General features: G+C 37.4%; 1 protein-coding gene across 2 annotated transcripts; it reads right to left on the bottom strand.

Annotated features, from left to right (window-relative positions):
• Positions 1–340: 340 nt before the first annotated feature.
• KBTBD2 (kelch repeat and BTB domain containing 2) lies at positions 341–20,630 on the bottom strand. 2 transcript variants are annotated; one of them, XM_072964705.1, is made up of 4 exons: positions 20,296–20,630; positions 10,122–10,636; positions 5,313–5,478; positions 341–3,054 (listed from the first exon to the last, which is right to left on the bottom strand). In XM_072964705.1, exons 2-4 carry the CDS (start codon positions 10,289–10,291, stop codon positions 1,519–1,521), a joined length of 1,872 nt encoding a protein of 623 aa, XP_072820806.1. In that variant the 5' UTR covers positions 10,292–10,636; positions 20,296–20,630; the 3' UTR covers positions 341–1,518. The 2 variants fall into 2 exon arrangements, with proteins under 2 accessions (XP_072820806.1, XP_072820807.1); XM_072964706.1 differs by lacking the exon at positions 20,296–20,630 and adding an exon at positions 19,329–19,351.
• Between the last annotated feature and the right edge of the window lie 1,387 nt (positions 20,631–22,017).

Genomic DNA, 22,017 nt, shown 5'->3' with positions numbered 1-22,017 from the left:
ATTTAAGGCCTAAACCAGTGGTTCTCAGTGGGGCTGTACAAAAGAACTGCCTGTAGTGCTCTGAAGGGAGCAGACTGTGGTTTACTTTGTCGGGGATGAGGCTCAAGCATCACCCCAAGCTTCTAAAAGTACTCCAAGATGATTCTAATATACAGCTGGGTTTAGTTAAAGGCACTGTCACTGATCTGTTATTTATGCTGATATAGTAAGGTTCAAATCAGACAAACAGACATACACTCTCAAAATTCTGAATAACCTGTAACAAACAAAGCTGACCCTGTAAAATTAAAACTGAAAAAGCACATCATTACACCAACCCATCACAAAAGAAAAACAGATATTGAATATATACAATTTATTTAATAAATTAATGTCATTCAAAATACAGTGCCAGAACATTATGCAGTTGAACATGCTAGTAATGTTTGTCATGAAGCACCTGTGCTCATGTTAGATTGGCGGCACCCCGCTACTGCTAGTGGTTCCTGGGATTAATGCCAGAGCAGCCCTAGTTATCTGCTCTTCTGCACAGCTAGTGCAGAGAATTCCTGAACAGTTCACCTTTCTAATCCTACCCACCCCACACACACACCAGGTTTAAAAAAAAAAAAAAAAAACACACCCTGACGGCTAACAGATATCTATACGCAATCACTCTACAGTAATGCTTGTTATTAAATTAAGATGTAATGACCTGGTTAACCCACTCTAAATCTTTAAGATGGAGAAATACAACAGCAGCAGGTAGTTATACGCATGAGCCAACGTTAATGTAATACAGAAAGTGGAGGCATTTACTGATCAAAGCTCCACACAGACCCGCACGATGAGGGACTAGCAATTCTTGCGAGCCCAGAAACTTAAGTCCACATCTGGTAAATGACCAGCTGATTGGAAGACCTGTATTCTAGATAGACAAATATAAGTTAGTGAAAAGAGAATACATGCACCTAATAGTATAGTTAGACTGATCCTGCAGTCATACTTTCCCTGTGCAATACCATAAAATGGAAGATCTTCCTCAACTATAGTATAGGATTTAGACATTTCTATACCAACATGGACATTAGTGTTAAGTGCAGCTCAGTTACCTACACTGAAAAAACTATATTCCAGGACTTCAGACCAGAAGCACGGGAATGAAATACATATACTAAAATAACCTCAGCACAATTTGCGATATACCACAATAGGAACAGGAAACTACTTTAATAAGTGAACTTTTTGAACTGTACATACACAGGGCTAACAATGTTAGATAATCCAGGTTCTTATGCTCTCATGATACACATAAAAGTTTCTCAATTATTGGATAATTATTTCATATTATGGAAGCATATCTTTCTGTAAGACTCACTGATATATATTATACTGATGCAAATATTAAGTAGGGCATAAAAATAAAATTTATCAAAGATAGATTTTTATGTACTCATATTCAGTCCTTTCATAGCCTCTCTTATTTAGCAAACAGAATGACAAAGCAATAGATCAGGCGTGCACTCCCTGAATTTCCAACTATACAGGCGGTAGTGCAACCATTTCTCCATCCAGTTCAAACTCCTCTGTTCCATCTGGTGAAAAAAGGTAAGTTGGTGGTTTCCACGGAGATTCTTCAAGGCAGGATGGATAGAGTTTCCCCACGGTGCATCGAAAATCTCTCCCTAAGTCCCACAGTACACGTTCAGATATATGCTGCCGCAGAGACCACCGGTCAAGTTCCAGATCATACTGGTAGGTGACATACTTAGCTCTCTCGTTTAAGTGGGTTTCTCGCATAAACACACACAGAGAATTTGAGATCACGACAGCTCTAACACAGGGGTCTGAGTACCTCTTAGCAGGGATGTTGGCTGCCATTTTCCACTCATTTTTATTCACATCATAAATTTCCACAGTTACTGAAGACCCATCTACAGTGCCAGAGGGGAGTCTTATGCCAGAATTTGTAGCAATGTGCAACCCTCCAATATAGAAAATTTTATCACCAAAAGCTGCAGCTGAAGCAAAAGACCTGCTAGTCTGTCTCATGGCCATTTCCACCCATGAATCAGACCTTGGAAAATAACAGTACATGAGGTTCAGTGTCATCACATAAATGCAGTCATGAACCACCACTGCTGCACTCCACTGCCAAGCACAAGGCAAAGGGCTTACCATTGTCCATTCATCCTTCTCAGTGTCGTATCTTTCTACGGTCCTCCGATTAAGTTCTCCACCTACACTATCTCCTCCAATTGCATAGATATAGCCTTCACAGCAAACCAAAGATGGCTTTATGCGGACAAAAAGCATTGGGGTCTTTGGAAACCAGGTATTCTGCTGTGCATCAAACCAGTAAAAGCAGTTCACAGTTCTGAAGGCGGTCTGAAGTTTGCTTGTTTTACTGTGATTTGTTTTCGTGTTTTTCAGAGGAACCTGACCACCTGCTATGTAGATGTCATTATCAGGAGTTACAACGGTCCCAACCTTATGTAAATCAGCTGGTGGGCTGCACAGCTTGTAAACCTTTTCTGCTTGAGGGCTATAACAGACAGAAGAATAAAGACTACAAGGATTTTCTGAAGATGCTTCAATGAAAATCATCATCTCCTCTTTAGTCATTCCAAGTCTTGGTTTGAAAAACTTGGGCATGGACTTATACAGACCTTGAACAACTACGGACTTATCATTGGGTGGCAGACCTTGAAACCAAGCTCTCTGTGTTACTTCTGAAAGTGCATCAATTCTGATTTGGCTAAGAACTGAAGACAAATACTGGGACCGTGATTCTGTGTTGTACTCTAGCCATAGCATAGCAGCTTCTCGAACTGTCTCCTCCTTTTCTACGTTTAAATTGTCACTACTGAGAATGTCTATCAGTAAGTCATGTGACAGCTGCATGAAAGCTTCCTGGTGATACACAGCAGTGAACTTGTGCTCCACCATCCTTTTAGCACTTTGTTTTAACTCCTCACAACTGAACAGGTCAGCAAAACTCAATAATCTCACACAATTCTCTGCATTTATTTTTTTGATTAAATATTCTCGACAACGTTGTAACACATCTTCTACCTAAAATGGAAAAGGAAAAAGGCTGATAAAGACAGGACAGACACATTTTACTTTTATGTAACATACAGCTATGTTAATCAGATCCCCATAGTGTAGTTTTTACTTTTAATACATATGTTTGGGCTAAGAGATAATGTCTTCCAGTAATAATAAAATTAGAAGACTTTGCACAGTTTTGCATTTCCTCTTCCTACCCAGTGGCCTACTTAACTGTCCTATTTAGGAGTCAGTAGTATAGTTTAAGAAGCCTATTTCAAGTTAAACAGCCATAAGGGAAAGGTAAGGAAATTCATGCATCAGTTATGTAATTTTTAAAGCCTAGGAAAATACATAACTGAGAGAACCAAATAAATACAATGTAAATTAAACAGTACAGGAAATAATTATTGTTCAGAAGCTGGAATCCAGTTTTCTCTTGTTGGACAAGATAGTCATAAAATCAAAGTATCATACACAATGCCTAACAATACTTATTATTTGCCTTTCTTACCTGGAGTAGTAAGATAATCGAAGCAACAATAAATTCACATACAGTTACAAGTTATGTACATTTAAATGATCCATCTTAGCCACTCTTAAGGTTTCCTAGATTTGTTTTTTCTTAAGAAGGAAAAGTAAATCTCAGCTGAGTCAGAAGTGCTACCTACTATACTTATTTAGTATCTTAGTGATTAACTAGAAGCAGTTTCTGGTAGGAAGTCAGGCTGCTTAGACTCAAAAAGTGGACTGGCCAGTCAGCACCTGTACACTGTCAAACAGTAGCTTTACTTCTCTAAGCCTCAGGTTTCTATTATATAAAATGGGGAAATCCTTACAAAGGATTACTTTAAGAATTAGATGAGAATCTAAATAAAGCAACAGTACAGTATCTGGCATATAAAAACATTATCATTTCATGTGGTTAAAAGCCATGTTAGTAGCCATAAGATACCCCATTCCCAGGCTTGTCAGGGCAACCTAGTCCAAGAGGCAGAGTCCTGTTTTGCACTTGGGCAAGCATATGCCTATCAGTTTCATTAACATGACAGAAAAAATTATAAGGAAAAGTGTCATTGTTTGTAGTACCAGTGTTCTGGAATCCAAACGTGTTAGCATTTCTTAAAAAAAAAAACACCTGCTTTTGTTCCTGGCTTTAAAGAAGGTAATGAAAACATACAAGCTACAGAAACACAGTGCTTATAGTAGGCATTTGTCCCTATCAAGTTTGGATTTAGGATGTGAATGTCTTTGATTCTAAGGCACTGGGAAGCTACCATGACCTCAGTTTCCTCAGAGTTATAGGTACAGCAGGACAATGCACAATTTATGGGAGAAAAAGAGTACAGAACTAAGAAAGAAGAAAGCTACTTAAGGCCTGGACAGTCTGAGTTCTGGTTACCAGAGTTACACCCAGATATTGGCATTTGACCAGCATCCTTCATAGTAATTCAGCACATATTTATCAAGTACCTACTAGATATCATGAACTGTTCTCCCAAAATTTAACAGTTTGAAGATTCTCCCTTTGTATTTCAGAAACAGACGGTTTCTCCAAAGTGTTATTCCAAAACAGGAAAAAGGAGTGAGGAAAATATTTTTATGGTTTTTTTTTTAATGGGGGGGTAATCTGGTTTATATATTTATTTATTTTTAATGGAGGTGCTGGGAATTGAACCCTGGACCTCACACATGCTAGGCATGCACTCTACCACTGAGCTATACCCTCCTCCGAAAATATTTTTATATTCTTCTATGTTGGAGGGGAAATACAGAGTAAAATTGTTTATCATATGTAAATATATCAATCATCACTTTTTAGTTTAAATACTTCTCCTTAATAGCTCAGTATGATCTCATGGCTATTATAAATATTTAAGTTTGATAATTTCCAAAAGAATCTTGTTATTTTCTGGGAAAAGTAATACCATCAAAAATTAGTACACCTAAGCTTTTAGCCAAAAAACTGAAGCACTTACATGTAATAAACATTGTTAAAAATTACTTTTATTGAAATCTAAATTCTGTGGTACCTTAGGCAGAATATGAAACTACTGTGAAAATTGCATGTATCTTTTTAACTAGGTTCCCATCATAAAACTAAGTTTACAAGTTGATCAAATCCTATTCTGTTTTTCCTTTACACATTTTAAGAAAACTTAAATCTTCCAAAATCTGCAATAAAATTATAGACATAAGGCATCACTAATGAAACAATGTTTCTCAAACAAAACAAAACAAAACACAGTTAATGCATATAACCCAGAGAAAAAACTGCATACCTGCAGGAAGCAAGCTGTTTCATAAAGCTGTTCTACAGTGCTGTCATTTATTGCCAAGTTACCCGTGTATGCATATGTTATTATTATCTGTAAGGTGGCTGCATCCACATTCCTCAGGTGTACGTGTGTCTGTTTGCTTTCACTTAGTCCACTCATGAACATAGCCCTGTAGTAGAAAGGGGAAAAACAAATGTAGAGCTAAGAACAAAAACTAGGCAACATGGGCTATTTATTCAGAGTATTTGCTGATGGACAACATACACGGAAAGCTTTTGAGGGAGACAACAGAAAAGTATAATCCACTGCCAGATATACCAAACTCTTCCATTATGTCATTCTGAATGAAAACATCAAAATTAATTTACTCCTTATATTCATACAATGGAATATTATTCAGTGATAAAAAGGAACTCTACTGATATGTACTATAACACAGACCTCAAAAATATGCTCAGTGAAAGCAGCCACATACTGTATGATTCCATTTATACAAAATGTCCCCAAAAAGCAGATACATAGAAGCAGAAGGGAGATTAATCATTATGTAGGGCTGCAGGTAAGAACAGTGAGTGACTTAAATGGGCACAAAGTGATGGAAATATTTCAAAGTAGATTGTAGAGATGGCTGTACAGCTCTTTAAATATACTAAAATTCATTTAATTGTATGGTATGTAAATAAGATCTCAATAATGGTGTTAAAAGTTTCATTTACTCAAATTATTTTCTAAAAATATACAATAGAGTTTCCTAAAAATTTGTTATATACAGGAAACTGCTGGAAAGGCAATTAGTGTTTTGGAGAATACAAAGTAAAATCCCCTCCCCCATGCCCATATATAGGGGAGAGATAAAAAATGCAAAGAATATCACTGCACGCACAGGACACAAAAGCCTGCAGTGATCAAAAATGGGTATCACAACACCCATGGCTCGGGCACCTCAAGGATAAGATGAGGAAGGCTTTAAAATGGATAAAACAATGAGTCAGCGTAGAACACAATCACCATTTTTTCCAGGGGCATGGCTGAACATAAGGGCTCATGCAGGACACTGGAAAGATCACAGAGGGTTTTAAAAATGAGGCATAAGAGCCTGAGCTTTTTCTTGCAGACAGTGGAGAACACTGAAAGGTTTTGAGTGGATTTATTAGCATAATAAAATGTATTCTAGGATGAATACTCCATACTGACAGACCTCAAGGGCCAAAGGCTGGCGGTAGGAAAACTGGTTATGAAGCTACTATAATAATCTACATTAGAAGTAAGAACCACTTGAGCTAGGGTGATAGAAATGGATACAAAAGCTTTTACAAAGAACCAACAAGATTTAGTGATTTTTCTGAACCTAGTTAATAGAACAGAGTAGGGAGAGTAAGAAATAGAGATAAGGAAAGAAGCAAAGCTATCTGTTTATTTTCAAGAAAGTGCCTGAAAAAATACTAACGATTGAGAGAGAGATTGTAAGGTAAAGGAAAAAAGTTAATCTGGAGAAAAAGTAAGTTAAATTTTGGATATATTTTATTTGAAGTGAGGGCAGGTGAGTCAAATGGAATTATATAATAGTTAAGTAACATTACCGAAACTTTGAAGATCAGGTATTAATGCAGCAAACTTTTAAGTGACATGTGTTAAAGCTAAGTAAATTACCTGAGAGAGACTAAAAAACTAAAAGAAAAACCTAACCAGAATTCCAATGACCAACCTGAGGTAGAGTTCGAGTCAAAGGAGAAAAAAAAAAAAAAAAGACAAAAATATGACGGAAAGTTAAGAAAGATTCATCAGAAAAATAAAGACAAGCCAGCCGGTATAATGCTACTCAGGGCAAGAAAGGAAAGGTGTCCATAACTGTAGGGTCAAGGGTAACAAACACTGCAAAAGCAATTAGGAAGTAGCTGGTGATTTCTGGTGTAGTTCAGAATGAGCAGTAAGAACAGCAGCGAAACTTCAGGCAGCTAGGGAATGGATGAGTGGCAATCAATTAGGGTGGTTGATGACTTCCAGCCAAAGACGACAGAATGGCCATAAACAAACCCAACTGAGTAATGGCAAGTAGTAGGAAGTGTTCTTGAAAAACATCCAAGACACAACAAGAAACTCTAATAAAACCACCCATTGCCGCTAGCTTCACCTGTTTGACATGGGAGAATGGGAGATAACCAAAACCAACCTGAAAAAGAACTAGAAAAAGCTCTGAGTAAGAACAGAAGATCTAGGAATCATGCAGTTTTTGTAACTATTCCAGTAGAAGGTTGTTAACTTTGGAAGAGGAAGTAGGGCAAGGGAACAGCTGACTATACAGAAGATACCAAGACCGGTTATTCTAGAGTATGACTTATGATACCCGAATGAGAGACTTCTGTGAAGGAACTATGCTTCCTGAAGACCAACGATTAGTAGAAGCCTAGCCTACCTTATTACAGAAATTTTAAACAGACTTTTGAAGGAAAGAGTAAATACGTGCATATTATAACAGGCTGAATTACCACAGTGGAAGAGGTGCTGTTCTCATCTGGTGTCTAAAATGAAATGTTACTAAGAAGTAGAAACTACTATTTCAGAGGTTCTTTGGATTTTCGAAGTTCTTAGCAGGATGGAACTGGTAGCTCAAACTACAAAGGAAGAACGTATCTCGTTCAAAAGGCGAAATTTCTAATAGCAACGATTGATAATAGCATTATATGTAAAGATACTGAAATCTACAAACCTAAAAGTGGAATCCAGGTGAAGGACACTTGAGAAACGATCAAGTTATTATTGTGGGGATATACAGTAACAATAATCTACCCAGTCCAGAGAAAAGATACACATGGGGGAAAAATTAATATATAAGTGTTTTCATCTTGTGGATTATGAAACTGGCCCAGAGATAGGATTTAAAGATGGGTGGCTTTAATCCCAAACATGCATTGGATTATTCTTTCTACTTACTACTATTTCTACCTCTTATTACCTGATTTCGGGAGAATACATTCTCTCAGAAAACCAAGGATGCTAAAGAAGAGAACTACCTAGTGACAGGAAAATAATGGTTGCCTTAAAAAGACTGGGTTGTTTTTAAGGTTGTAACATTAATGAAATATTTAAACTTCTCTGTCTTCAGAAAAACCAATTTCAACTCAATCAGTTAAAGATAAATAATAATCTCATGGCTAGAGAATTTAAAGAATAGTGTATTATCTATACAATAAAAAATAAAATTAATGAGGAAGAAAAAAACAGTAAGACACCAAGCCCATAAACTCACATGTTACTTCCTGATAAACTTGATGACAATTCAGGTAGACAGAACTGCTACATAGGTTTAAAAGTTACACAAGATGACTACGAAGATTATTACCACAAAAGATTCTACTCTGTGATTACAAATATCAATCTACAAACCCACAACTAAGGCATAAAGCTCTTTCCAATAATGGATAATCAATTTATAATTAATAGTCATTAAAAAGGGAGAACTAATGGGCCCAGGTTTGACTAAATCTATAACCTTGCATTTTAACACCACCTACTAAGCCAAAAGATATGAAAAAAAACAAAACAAAAAAATACCACAATCACCTGGGAAGCCTTTACATAAACAAATCCTAAAACTCTTAAGTCAGACCTGCTGGATCATAATTTCTAGGTTTGAAATCTAAGAATCACTATGTGTAGGAGCACAAAAGGATTCTGAGGATCCTCTAGTTCCACTAGATTCTCTAGAACCGCTGTTTGCAAATATGCTAAACTTTTTAAGATAAGAAAATCAGTGTTGAATCTGCATGAAAAATCCACACCTAAACCTGAAATAGCAGGCACAGCAAGGCAACTGACATTTGGGTCCTAGTGTCTGTAAGCATCATGAGATGTGTTACAATGAGGAATGTGAAGTTTCTACACTTTCTGTATGCTAGCCTTGAAAAGTCAAGATTAAACCTGTCCTGTCTGTAGTTGCCACTAAAGAGCAGCAGAAATTAACTTTCATTGATGATCTCTATTTATGCCAGCTAAGAGTCGTAGTAGGAATACAGTGGTCCACATTTAATTCACCTTGTCCCTTTCAAATATTAAGCAATAATTCAACCTAAGGGCAGAGACTTATATAAAGGAATTTCTATACCTTAATGCTATTCCTCTCATGAAACACATTACTAAAGAGAAACCTACCTTAAAATGATTAAAAGTTCCAAAAGATTGTAAAAATGTAAAGTTCAGCTTTATTTACTTGTAATTAGCAAATACCTAAATCAACTAAATTCTGAGGCATAATGTTATTTATTATTAACTATTTAACTCTGGCAAAGAGTCTGGTAAGGCTAAAACGGTATCACAAATGATAACAGTAACCAAGAATGAAAAAAGGAACTCATTTTTGCAACGGAAGTAAGTCCTTAACATGTCTAAACAGCAACAATTATCCTCAAAGTTATTATTAATCTTACTGTAATTCTTAAATTTATAAACAATGACTGTTTTCTAAATTTAATATTTTAAAATCTTAAGAGTAAATGAAAATTACCGCATTGGTTTTCCTTACTCTTTCAATGAAAATACAGTATTCTGAATCTTTTTACTTCCCCATCATTAAAACTTTACCTGAGTTAATTTCAACAAATTTCTTGTGTTTAAACTTTTGTTTAAACCTGTCCCTTACTTATACACACAACAAGGTGATTTGGCAAGCATCCTCTGAATAGAATATTTAAGCAAAACGGTAAGACATCTAATTTTTTAAAAAAATTTGAATAATGTATACAAGAATTCCTATTAAAAGATTAAAACAAGCTAACATTCTGCATTTGAAACTACAAACCAACTGAAAGTACTTACCTAAAATAAGAGCTACATGTTGCAAGAACCATCTTATGACAAGGGAATTCAGTGCCCTCAACAATTAACACTATGTCAGTAAACAACTGCTGTTCATAAAACAGTTTTAACTGTTCCAACAAGGACACAGCATATTCAGTATTGATCTGCTTCTCGTCTTGAGTGGACATGACTATATTCCATTAATATCTCCCGGAGCAGATTAGAAAAGTCAGTCTTACTGATGGAAGGTCAAGTGAATGCTTCAGAAATAAAGAAAGGAGAAACTCTGCTTGCTGTTATCTGCAGCATTCAGAACCCAAACTGACACATTCATTAACAAATAGTATCTTGTTAGAGGCTTAGAATCACTACTAGGTCATCCTGTATTAATTAGGTTCTTCAGAATTTTTCAACACAGTCTGCAGACATCTTGCTCAAATTTGCAACTGCTGTGTAGCTCATGAGTGAAAGAGAATAACACATGAGGTAGATTTCGTGGCAACATCCTACATTCTGTGGATCCTCTGGAGTAACTAAAAAGAAAACAAAAGTTCAGTTAGAGTATCTAGGCCAGTACATTTTTAGAATACAATGTTTAAAATGACAGACTTAAATATGAACTATATTTATGTGAAGTTCAACTTTAGATATTACCATAAAAATTAAACATGAGAAAGGGGGCATTTAAAAAGTCTACTACACTTAAAATAAAAAAGAGACTGAAGAAAATTAACATGTAGTTTTAAGTTAACTTTTTGCCTTCCATACAAAATGTAAACATTCTGGAAAATAAGGAGCACATAAATAAGCATGCTTTAAATAAAAGTTCTTTAACAGTAAGTAATTTAAATTACCAGCAAAGCCAAACTCCTTCATTATTTGTTTAGTGACAATACATGACTGTAATTTAAGAGGAAAAAACCCCTTTCTCTTGCAAGAGGATTCTCATTTTAGGAATTTAACTTAAATATATTCACACAGACTTTATATTTAAAGTACTTAAACTATATGATAAACAGATTCAATTTGATTATTTCCAAAGTATAAACTATGTATTTTTAAAATGTGCAGTTCAATCCTGAGATGGAAGTAAGTGCAATAAATCTCTCCATACAGTGTTTCCTTTCTAGAAATCTTTACAGGAACATATAATTTTACTGAAAAACAAAACAGAACCAAAAACTATGCTAAAACAGAGACATATTCCTACATAGGAGACTCCTTATTATACAAATATGAATGCTCAAAATGTGTAAATTTAATACAAATCCAATTTGCAGAAGATTCATCTGGAAGAATGCACAAAAACTGCCAAGAAAAAAAAACTGCAAAGGTATTTGAGGGGAGGGAGGGCAAGTTTTTCCTCATGACTCTCTCAAATAGTAAAACGTATTACAAATTGACACTAAACCCAAGTAAACAAAAATAAATATAATAAGCAAATAAAAGACACCCAAGTTAAAAAAATACATTATTAGATATGATAAAGATAAACAAGGCATTTCAAATTTGAAGACTGGCTTATTTCAACAAATAAAGTTGGAACAACTGGTTACCCACCTGAGGGGAAAAAAAAACCACCTAGGTTTTACTCATACCACATACCATTCACCAAAGAAATCCCAGCTGAATTAAAGTTTAACTTTAAAATGTTATTTAGAAATCAGTATTTACAACATATGCAAAGGAATTACAAATCAGGAAGAAAATATAAAATGCTATTAATAGTTAAAAACTGTCACCTATTTTCTAATTAGATGACTCAGTTCCAAAATCAGAAAGTCAAGTGTTGTTGACACGAAACCTATAAATATATTTTGACCATCACTGGAAACACTATTACTTTTTCTCACAAAAATATCATCCGTATGTTAAAAAGATCACATTGTACTTCCTGCCAAACTATACTATCACATGAACTGCAAACTTGATATAGACTGTCAAATTTCCAGCCAAGTTAACTATATGAAAGTAACTAAAACAGGTGCAAAGGCAGAGACTTTGGGTCATTTAAGGTAATGACTTTACTTCTCCAGATCTGAAAGTTATACTACAAATCTAAGTTTACTGCTATAACCTCCAAGGCTAATAATACCTAAAATCACTGACTGTTTTCACATATTAATAATGCAGCAAGGGCCAGTGATAGTGAGAGTGTGGGGGAAATGAACATTCTTACATAGGAGTATAACTCATACGTATCTATAAGCCCTTAATCAAAACTCTTGGAGCTAGTTATGTTCTGGAATTTAGAATTTTTCAGATTTTACAGAGGTAATGTAATTATCATGTATAAGACTCGAAGAGTCTGGGGCAGAGCTCCATAATTGAACATATTACTATTTTTGCTGAGGGAAATATGAAATATAAAAAAAAAATACTCTGCATAGTCTCATGTTATTTCAGGTCAGGTTTTGCAAAAAAAAAAATTGTTTTAACTTAAGAGCTTTTTGAATTTCAGAATTGTAAGTGAAGTATTATAAGAGACATAATATTTGGCACTACAAATGCTTTATATCTCAATCAATTCCACCTCTAAAATTTTATCTTACATAAATTTATGCGTGTATTAATAGACTGAAAGTCCTAACCCCAGCTGAAGGACCCAAAATTGTTCCCATCCATATTTAAACCAGGTGACAGGAACTGGTGAGCAGGGCCAGGATGGATTTAGATCACACTGCTAGACTCCAGAATTCCTTGCAGGCTAGCTGTACAGGCTCATTCTGGTCATTTCTTTAACTGTATACAATGACCTGATTTTTTTGCAGTGACTTTTTATTTATTTATTTTTTAATGGAGGTACTAGGGATTGAACCCAGGACCTCATGCATGCTAAGCACGCATTCTACTACTGAGGTACACACCCTCCGCCTGCAGTGACTTTTTAGAGCCCCATTTAATTTGTTATGTCTTGGTTTTACTAGATTTGACTTCTTCTTATCATATGCACGAAACTGTATTAAAACAATTGAAGTCTGCTTTTAGAAAATTACACAGTGAGGCAACTTTATGTAATCCTCATTGTTACTGCTTTATACACCCCTAGTCTTTGTAATCTAAGGTACATTTTCTTCCTAATCAGGTAATTTTTATTTGATCTCTTAAAATAGGCAGAAAAAGTAAGTTATTCAGACATCATATTAAGTAAGTAAACATAATTTAAACAGCTCTGTATCAAGTACAATTCAAAATAAAATTCAGTGTCACTTCTCTGGGAACACAGACTTCAAAATGTACTAACTAAAAATGTGAAAAGTTGCTAAGTTTAAGATACCAACCAACAACCTTCAAATGCCCATAACATACTTTTCATAAAAAGATTCCTTCTCTCCTAAAAATGAAAACTTGAAATCAATATCCTAAATACTCTGAAACATTTCACAGTCTGTACTATATTACTTAATAACCAATGATCTGATACATTCTACAAATTTCCATTTTAAATATATTGTATCATATATAATTCTGTGTTATATCTAAACTTAGCTTCAAAAAAAAGTCATACTTCCTGTTGTCTGTAGAAGTTAGCATCCTCAGACTTCGTAATTTTCAGGTATTAATAAAATTGCTTAATTTTATATTATAAGTTAATGGCTACTTAAATTTAACTTAACAAATGTCTGAGTATTTACTATGTGCTGGTCATTGTACTCTAAGTACCCAGACTGAGAGCTGCCAACCACTAAAGCTCCAAAACACCAAGTGCATTTACTTTTACTATGGACTACAGCCAAAATAACGATTATCATTTAAAAACAGGGTGTTTAAAAAACCAATTATTCTAGACAAACTCAAAAAGAAAGAGAGGCAGGAAAATGAATGAAATCTAGTTGTCTTGTTATTTCATTTCCAAACTTTGATAAAGACATAATACAAGAAATTTTATTCTTTACCATAAGAACAACTGTAGCACAAGCAAAATGAGCAAGAGGCAGTTGGCACTTGTCCCCATTGCTAACAGTCATAAACAATGCAGAAAGAAAAACTTACTAAAGATCTATTTAAACCTTCTGAATTTCATTACTATGTGCAATGATTATTTAATTAAAAAAACCAAACTTTCAAAAGCTATACTACTCTCTTTTCTCATCACAAAGACAAAATATTTTAGGCACTGCAAGCCATAAGGTCTCTGTCTCAAATGCTTAATTCTGCTGTAGCCTAAAAGTAGCAAAAGTAAACATGTCAACAAATGGACATGGCTGTTTCAATAAAACTTTATTTACAAAAACAGACTGGAGGCCAAACATACCAATCTCTACTCATGATCAAATATTACAAAAAAAAAAAAAAATCAGTGACTAAAATGTTTCTCCTAGAAGAATGTTTTCCAGTTAGATCACGAAAACAAGGAAAAAGCACGAACCTTAAATGTTTGAAAGTTGAATATAATTCTTAATCTAACCTGTCTATATTCCACTTTTCTTTTCAACTGAAATTTAACCCTTCTTCCCTAATCACAGGACTGCTTTCCCCATTACCACAGGTTCAGTATACTTTTGAAACACTATTTCTTTTACCTAGTGTGAGTACCCTTCATTAAGGTCAGAATAAAAGGACATTCCTCTCCAAGATCATCTGCTGGAGAAAACAAAAACTCACAATGAGAAAAAACTATTTTAGAGCCAAATACATTAAAAAAAAATCAACTACAACATATTTACATACATTTGAAAAATAGAAGATACATACAAGACAATGCTTGTGTAAAGATATTTAGTGAACATATATCATAGATGCACTAAGGGCCAAAGACTGGGGAATCTATTAATTCTGGTGCCAGGAACCTCAAGATTAACAGAAAGATCCTATATTTTAAAGCTGGTCATTAGAACTTATTCCACAGTGAAAAAAGCCAACTACAATAAGAACTAAATGGGAGTCATACAAACACAGTACAATGAAATTCAGAATCTAGTAAAGTGCAATAATTTTTGACATAAAAACTATGCATAATTTTTTTCCTCCCCTAAGTTCTGGGCTCAATTCAGCATTTTTGATTGATCTGGTTGATGGCAGAGAATAACAGCAATGAATAAGGTTAGAATGCTATACATAGGATGAGATCCTTTCCTATACTTTTTAACAACTGACTTACTGCAAATAATTAGGGAACAAAGACCAATTTATCTTTAAATCTAAGAGCTTCCTATAAAATGAGAAAAATTATAAATTATTTGAGATTGAGAGGAAGAAACAAAAGCTTCGATTCCAATATATTTTCTCTAGGATACCTAAGTCTCCAAGGTTCTATCAAGTGAATTCTACCACACAAAACTGTTTCAAAACAAACATTATTATTAAATGATTATCAGGATTAAATCAGTCAGCAATCCATAGCAACACACACAATTCTACTTAAAAATCTCAAATACCTCTTACGGAAAATTATTTCAATATGTTTTCCTCCCTTGAATAATCAATGTAACTATGAAGTAAATTTAGACAGAGCTAACTTGTCTTTCATTTTCACCATAAAACCAGAAATGTAGAAAAACTCAACTTTCAAATTACTTGTACAGTCAACCCTTGAACAACATGGGTTTGAACTACATGGGTCCATTTTTTTTCCAGTAGTAACTACTACAGTACTACATGATCTGCAGGTGACTGAATCCGCGGATGTGGAATTATGGATACGGAGGACCTGGGAATCTGGAGGGCTGACCATAAGTTACATGCAGATTTTCTAGTGTTGGTAGGGCTGGCACCCCAACTCCCAAGCTGTTCAAGGGTCAGCTGTACTCGAGAAGTTTAAGTTGGTTGTCTGAAATCTCCACTTCACTTTCCTATAATAGCAGTATTTTAAAAAGTGCTTAAGCCCTTAGGCTACAAAAGCCAAAATATACCCAAACATGTCTCTGTAAAGAAAATTTACACAAAGTAAATACTATTATAATACGCATAATTTAAAGAATAGTAACAATAAATTTTATATTCATTTTGTAGATTCTAAATATCGATATGAGAGGAACAGGAATCAATATTAACTGGAAAAAGGTATGAAATGTTGAAACTTTGAAAAATAATTCTAAATACTTCTACAGGTTTTAGAAGTTGACGGCAGTGGTTTTTATTACGGGGAGGGGATGTGTCTAATTTGGCTTTGAAATCTAGTTTTCATTTCCACAGGTGTGTCATTTGTAGTACCCTTCCACAGAGTAGCTACAAAAACACAAAAATATATAAAATAAGCTTTTCCAATGTTACACAGGCAAGACCTGGAGGATAAAGGATTAAATAACTACTGAATGAGACTGATCAGCAATTATCTGACCTGAGTATGTGAAATGAGGAAGAATAAAAATCTGGGGAGGGGTTTGCAAACAAGGACTACACAAAAACTACACAGTAAGGACGAAGCATCATGAAGAGGAAGGGCAGTGGGGGCTATAGGTCATTTGCGTGAAGCACTTCCAAGTTGTATATTATTAATTTAGGTGATGCTGTATCACCAGTGATACAAATGTCAATACAGAAGATCAAAAACTTTGGTTGGAAAGAATCCAAGGCATTCTGAATGTCAAATATTGCCAAAAAATTAAGAGCATCAACTGTGGAGCCAAATTACTTGGGTTGAAATCCCAATTCTGCAACTTACTAGTTGTGTCACCTTTCACAAGTTATTTACTTTCTGTGCTTTAGTATCCTCATCTATAAAATGGGGGATAAAAACAGAACTCTTCTCAATGGACTAAGGATTAAATAAGTTTTATGAAGAGCTTGGAACAGTGCCTGACACATAGTACTAACACATAAATATCTGAAATTAATTATCTTTATTAACACACTCACTGATCAAGCTTTTTGTAGCACTTTCCCAACTTTTGAATCTTCACACCTATACAGGTCTAATGGTCCCAATTACAAGGTTTCAACACTCACAGTTCTCTTTTCACCCTGAGTGGTATTTTAGACAGGAGAAATTTATTCAAAGATTTCAGGGAGTATTTTGATGATACAAACCGTGAAACAAACTAGTCAAGAAAGACTAACCTTGAGAAGGCTGATGCCCCTGCAGAAAAATGACAGCCAGGAAGGCACTAGCCATAAAACAAGCCTTTCTTCATTTCAATGAGGAGATAGGTTTCTCCTTAAGGAGGACAAAATACTAGTGCCAGAAACAGTTTGCTTTCAAGTTATCAAAACAACTCTGACAGCTGAGAATGTTTGGAAGACCACTTGATCTTCAGATTGATTGTCAACCACTACACAAATAGACTTTTTTGGAGTTGGGACAAACATCAATTAAAAACAAACACCCTGCCTTCTGAAGGACGTCTCAAGTTCTGATAAATTTTAGTATAGCTTCCCCTACTCTAATAAAATTCAGAGCATAGGTCCATTCCCCTGTGTCCCCCCCTTTCCAACCATACTGGAAAGACTACACAGCTCCATCAAGTTAATTATGCTCAGTACCCTAAGTAAATCCAGGTCATAGGAATAAGCTTCTGTACTACAATATGGTTAATAAGTTATCTCACTTTTAAAATATTAAACAAGAACATAAAGGAGACACCACCTGTGATAGAATAATTATGTGAGGGTAATATGTCCTTTTATTTGGGTATCACTTTTCTTTTCTCATCTCAGCTCTGCACAGACTTGAGAAGGCTGGAAAAATATAGACTAAAACAAAATTAACCTTAACTTTTTCAATGGGATTTCATTTTCCACCAATCAATGATTTTTCCAATCACAAGAGCAGACAAAAACATTTCCCAGATATTAAATATACTCATGAGGTCATTAAGGGCATTGCCACTTAACAATGATTATGACTACTGAAGTTTCTCAGTTTCTTTAAAAAAAAAAAAAAAGTAAACTGAGGAATACTTAGACTCCTCTGCCTACCATGGAACGTACTACATGTCACCCCTTGTCAGAGGTATGGGAGTGGAACTGAGAAAAAAAGAGAAGAATTTAAAAGCACCTCTCATAACATAGGGAAATATATACAAGATCTTGTGGTGGCTCACAGCAAAAAAGAATGCGACAATGAATGTAAATATGTTCATGTGTAACTGAAAAATTACACTGGAAATTGAACAGCATTGTAAATTGACTATAACTCAACTAAAAAAAAAAAGCACCTCTCATTAAATGATTGTATTTTTCTCCAAATCTACAATAATCCCTTCTTCTCATACAGAGAAATCTAGGTAATGAAAAATTCTGGCAAGTGAACCAGGAGTAATCTTCATATATTTAAAAAGTTAACCTGAAATCAATCTATCATTTCTAATGCTCTGAGTTATTTAAATATTACATGCTCTATTCAAATTCCACAAAACTGAGAATGATAAGACTAAGATATAATAAAGGACTTTGACATTTTCATTCATATTTTTTATGACAGCAGAACCAATCCTTTTTCCTGGTCTTAGGAATGTGAACAAGAAGAAAATCAATTCTTTTCTAAATATATGAGTAAAATCTTTCGGAAAACTAAGGATTTTTGGCTTTTAAGACTGCATTCAAGTTTCTATGAATTTACCACCCACTTTAAACACATTCAGGGTTCAATGTTTGGATTTTATAAAATAGCTCATTATTTCCATTAACCAGAAGAAAATCTATGGAGAAGTGTAGACTAAAGTACTATGACCCCTCTATTCCCACCCATCTCCTTAAAGGCCATGTGAATAACCAAAGCTAACAGTTTATGGTAATTCTTCTTATGAGAACAAAAAGAAGAGTCACAGCACTTAAAACTCTTCCCACAAAACTATCCGTAGAGAAAATAGCACTATGTTGAAGGGCATGAATGAATATAAAGCAAGCTCAGTAGAAATACAATGCGTTTACTGAGGACAACAATCTCTCGAGAATTTCAGGGCCCAATCCAAAGGAGCTTCAGTAAGCACTAGACCAACAAAAGATCAAAGCGAAGAAGTAAGCTTAACATTAGCAAAATTCCACATCATCAAGACAGGAAAACAACTGACTGGTTTGACTTTTCAATTTACTTTCCGTCAGATAAAAGCCCTTCTGAAAAAACGTCAGGAAAAAAAGTCCTTACCAAAGGTTAAGTAAAGTCACTTACAATTGCGAGATTTTAAGTCCATACCACTCAAATTAAGGCAAAAATTCACAACACAGAGGGAAGGAAAAACAAACAAACAAACAAAACAAACCACCCTGTTAAAAACCAAAAACCCCCCTCTGTTAATTCCACCCTATTAGTTGCCTCAGCGGAAGAAAATATAATTTTAAGCAGACCATTATTGCTGATAGGATTGTTTCTGGACGCCTGAATGCTGAGCCAGACGTACAGATTCATGTATCAACAACACATGACCAGTCCTGTAACCTACGTTTTTATAAGGCTAACTGATATAGAAGACAGATATTTCACACAAACATACTCTTTTATAGTTAATTTTATATTTCAGAATCTTCTGTTTTTATTTGAAGGGGGCATTGTGGCATCGGACAATTCTAGAGCTCTGTGGAGTATACTCCTCTCCATTTGAGATAGCTATGAAAAGAGATCTTAGATTAATAAATCAGGAAAAAAACGCCGTTAATTCAAAATAACTACTCCACAACAAACTAAGGGGTATTCTTCCATGCCACGGTTTCTCAATTCACAGGGAGAGGAAGGTGGTCGAGTTCAAATAAGTTAGCGATTTCTCAGTCTAAAGTAAACACGTCCACAATTTTCCGTTTCAAAGGGCAGCTTCTGCTCTCTTTTTAAAATCATTAGTAGAGCACAACGGGACCTCTGTTAATCTAGACATCTCAGTTACTTCAGATGTACCGGGAAAGAAAAAAATGCAAAGGGCTTGCCCTCTTTCTGCCCACCGTCTCGCGAACATGTCGCGAGTCGTTAAGAGAAACAGCTAGATTTTGGCAAGCGAGGGCGCCAGCCGGGGCCAGGGCGCCGCCCGGGAGACCCGCGGCCGGAAACGCCCCCGCGAGCGGCGCGCCCCGCCGCCCCAGCCCCGCGCACCGGCCGGACGCCGGGCCGCAGAGGGGCAGCCGCGGGGTGCGGAGGGAGGCGCCGGCCGCCCGCGCCCCTCCCCCGCCCGCGGCGGAAGCGTTTCCGATTTGAAAGATGCCGCCGCCGCCCCCCGCCTGCCGAGCCACAAAGGGCCGAACCCCCTCCCGCTACGGCCCTCCTCCCTCAGTTCCTCCACAGGTCGTCCCGAGCTCCTCCCGCCCGGCGCTGGCGACGGTTGCTTACCTCTGTCCCAAGCGTTGGGATCCGGTGCAGCCCGCGGCTCCGAAGACACTGGGCCCCTCGGGCGCGGCGGCGGGGGCGTGGCCCTCCCGCCGCGGCCGGGGCCGGGGTCTCGCCTCCGCCTCCCTCTGAGGAAGGCTGGCGCCACAGCCTCCCCTTCCTTCCGGTTTCCTCTCGCGCCCTCCCTAGGCCGGTCCGTCCTGAGCGGAAAGCAGCGTCCTCTCTGGGAGCCGCCGCACGCTCCTCCGGGCCCGACCACCGCCAGACTCCTCCCCCGGGAGCCGCGCCGCCCGCGACGCCTCGTCAGCCCCGGGGCCGCGAGACGCCCGGCTCGCCGCTCCCGCCCCGCCCCTGCGGCGCGCTCTCGCCCCCTTGGCGGGCCCCTTCCGCGGCCCGGGAACGCGCGGACAGCGGACCGTGGGCCAGCCTTCGTCAGGTTTCCTTTCCCGCCGCTCGCGCGCGCCTAGCAGCACAAACGTCAGTTTTGCAGTTTCCCGGGTTCTCAAGAACCCCCCCCGTCCCGCCCTTACCCTCGCTCTCCCCGCCCTTTTCCTTTGCTGGATCCCACCGGAAAGCCAAAACAATTGGGTACGCGCAGGCGCGAGAAGGAAGCGGAAAAAGCAGGAAGGGCGAGGGAGGCGCGAGGTGACGGGGAAGCGCTTTTGAAGGGGTTTCCCGGGGAAGGTCAGCTGAAAGCCCGCAGAGGGCGCGTGCGCGGCGGAGGGGTCACCCCCCCCAGCCCCCCGAGACGCACGGTCCTGGGTTGCTGGCGGGTTCGGGCGGCGGAGCTTTCAGGCCTAGCTTGGTGAAAAGAGGGGCCCTAGAAGTTCAGTGTTGGGAAATCCGGACAGCAAACCACGAGATTTTATACCGTAGACTGTTTTTTGCCCACTGAAATATAGATATTTGCAGGCTGGGTCGGGGAATGGGAATGAGGAGGACTAGACAACACCAGATCAGGGTAAGGAAGGGAGATGTTGGGCGGCTGGCTAAGTGGGCTTTGTCTCCTCAGCCCTGTCTCCAAGAGAGGCTTCATGTCCTGATCTCAAGGCCTAGGAAAAACCCACAGCAGTTCTGGGGAGGGAACCGTTGGCGTTCAGAGGGGAGGCTCTGTATGTGAAACCTTCAGATAGTTTGTGCTGCAATGCAGCGGCTATCTCCTTCCCCCAGTAAGTTCCAAAGGAGAGCCTTCAACTGCGCAAAGCGAGGCTTTTGTAGCAGCTGAAGGCTGTGGCCCACACTGATTTGGTTAACTTGGTACAGCTTACTAGCAAGCAGAAAGTTGTAGATTTACTCTCTCACTTGGTAGAAGTTATTCGTGGATCAAAAATTGTCAGAAATGCCCACATAGGCTTCACCCACCTTCGTAACTTCCATTCTTAGCACAAGCCCAATCTGAAGAAGGTACATGACTAATTATAAAATAAATGCATACGAGTTACTGAAGAGCCTCTTCCTTTAGGCCAGATTAAATCAACCGAATACACACCAAGATATGTGTATCTGGGACTGATAAGGGATTTTACAGTAGACTCGAGAAACTAGATTAATTCAACATCTTTATTGAGTGTCCAGTATGCTGTCACTCTGCTTAATCTGATTAAATGTTTCTTTTGATATTTAACAAGAAAGCCATACAAAAGATTCAGTCATTTAACAAACACTTGAGCACCTACTACTCTGTGCCAGACCGGATCCTGGAGAGGCAAACCTAAACAAGAAAGC

Source organism: Vicugna pacos, chromosome 7, assembly GCF_048564905.1.
Source record: "Vicugna pacos chromosome 7, VicPac4, whole genome shotgun sequence".
Lineage (NCBI taxonomy): Eukaryota > Metazoa > Chordata > Mammalia > Artiodactyla > Camelidae > Vicugna > Vicugna pacos.
This window is presented reverse-complemented; position numbering and strand designations above follow the sequence as displayed.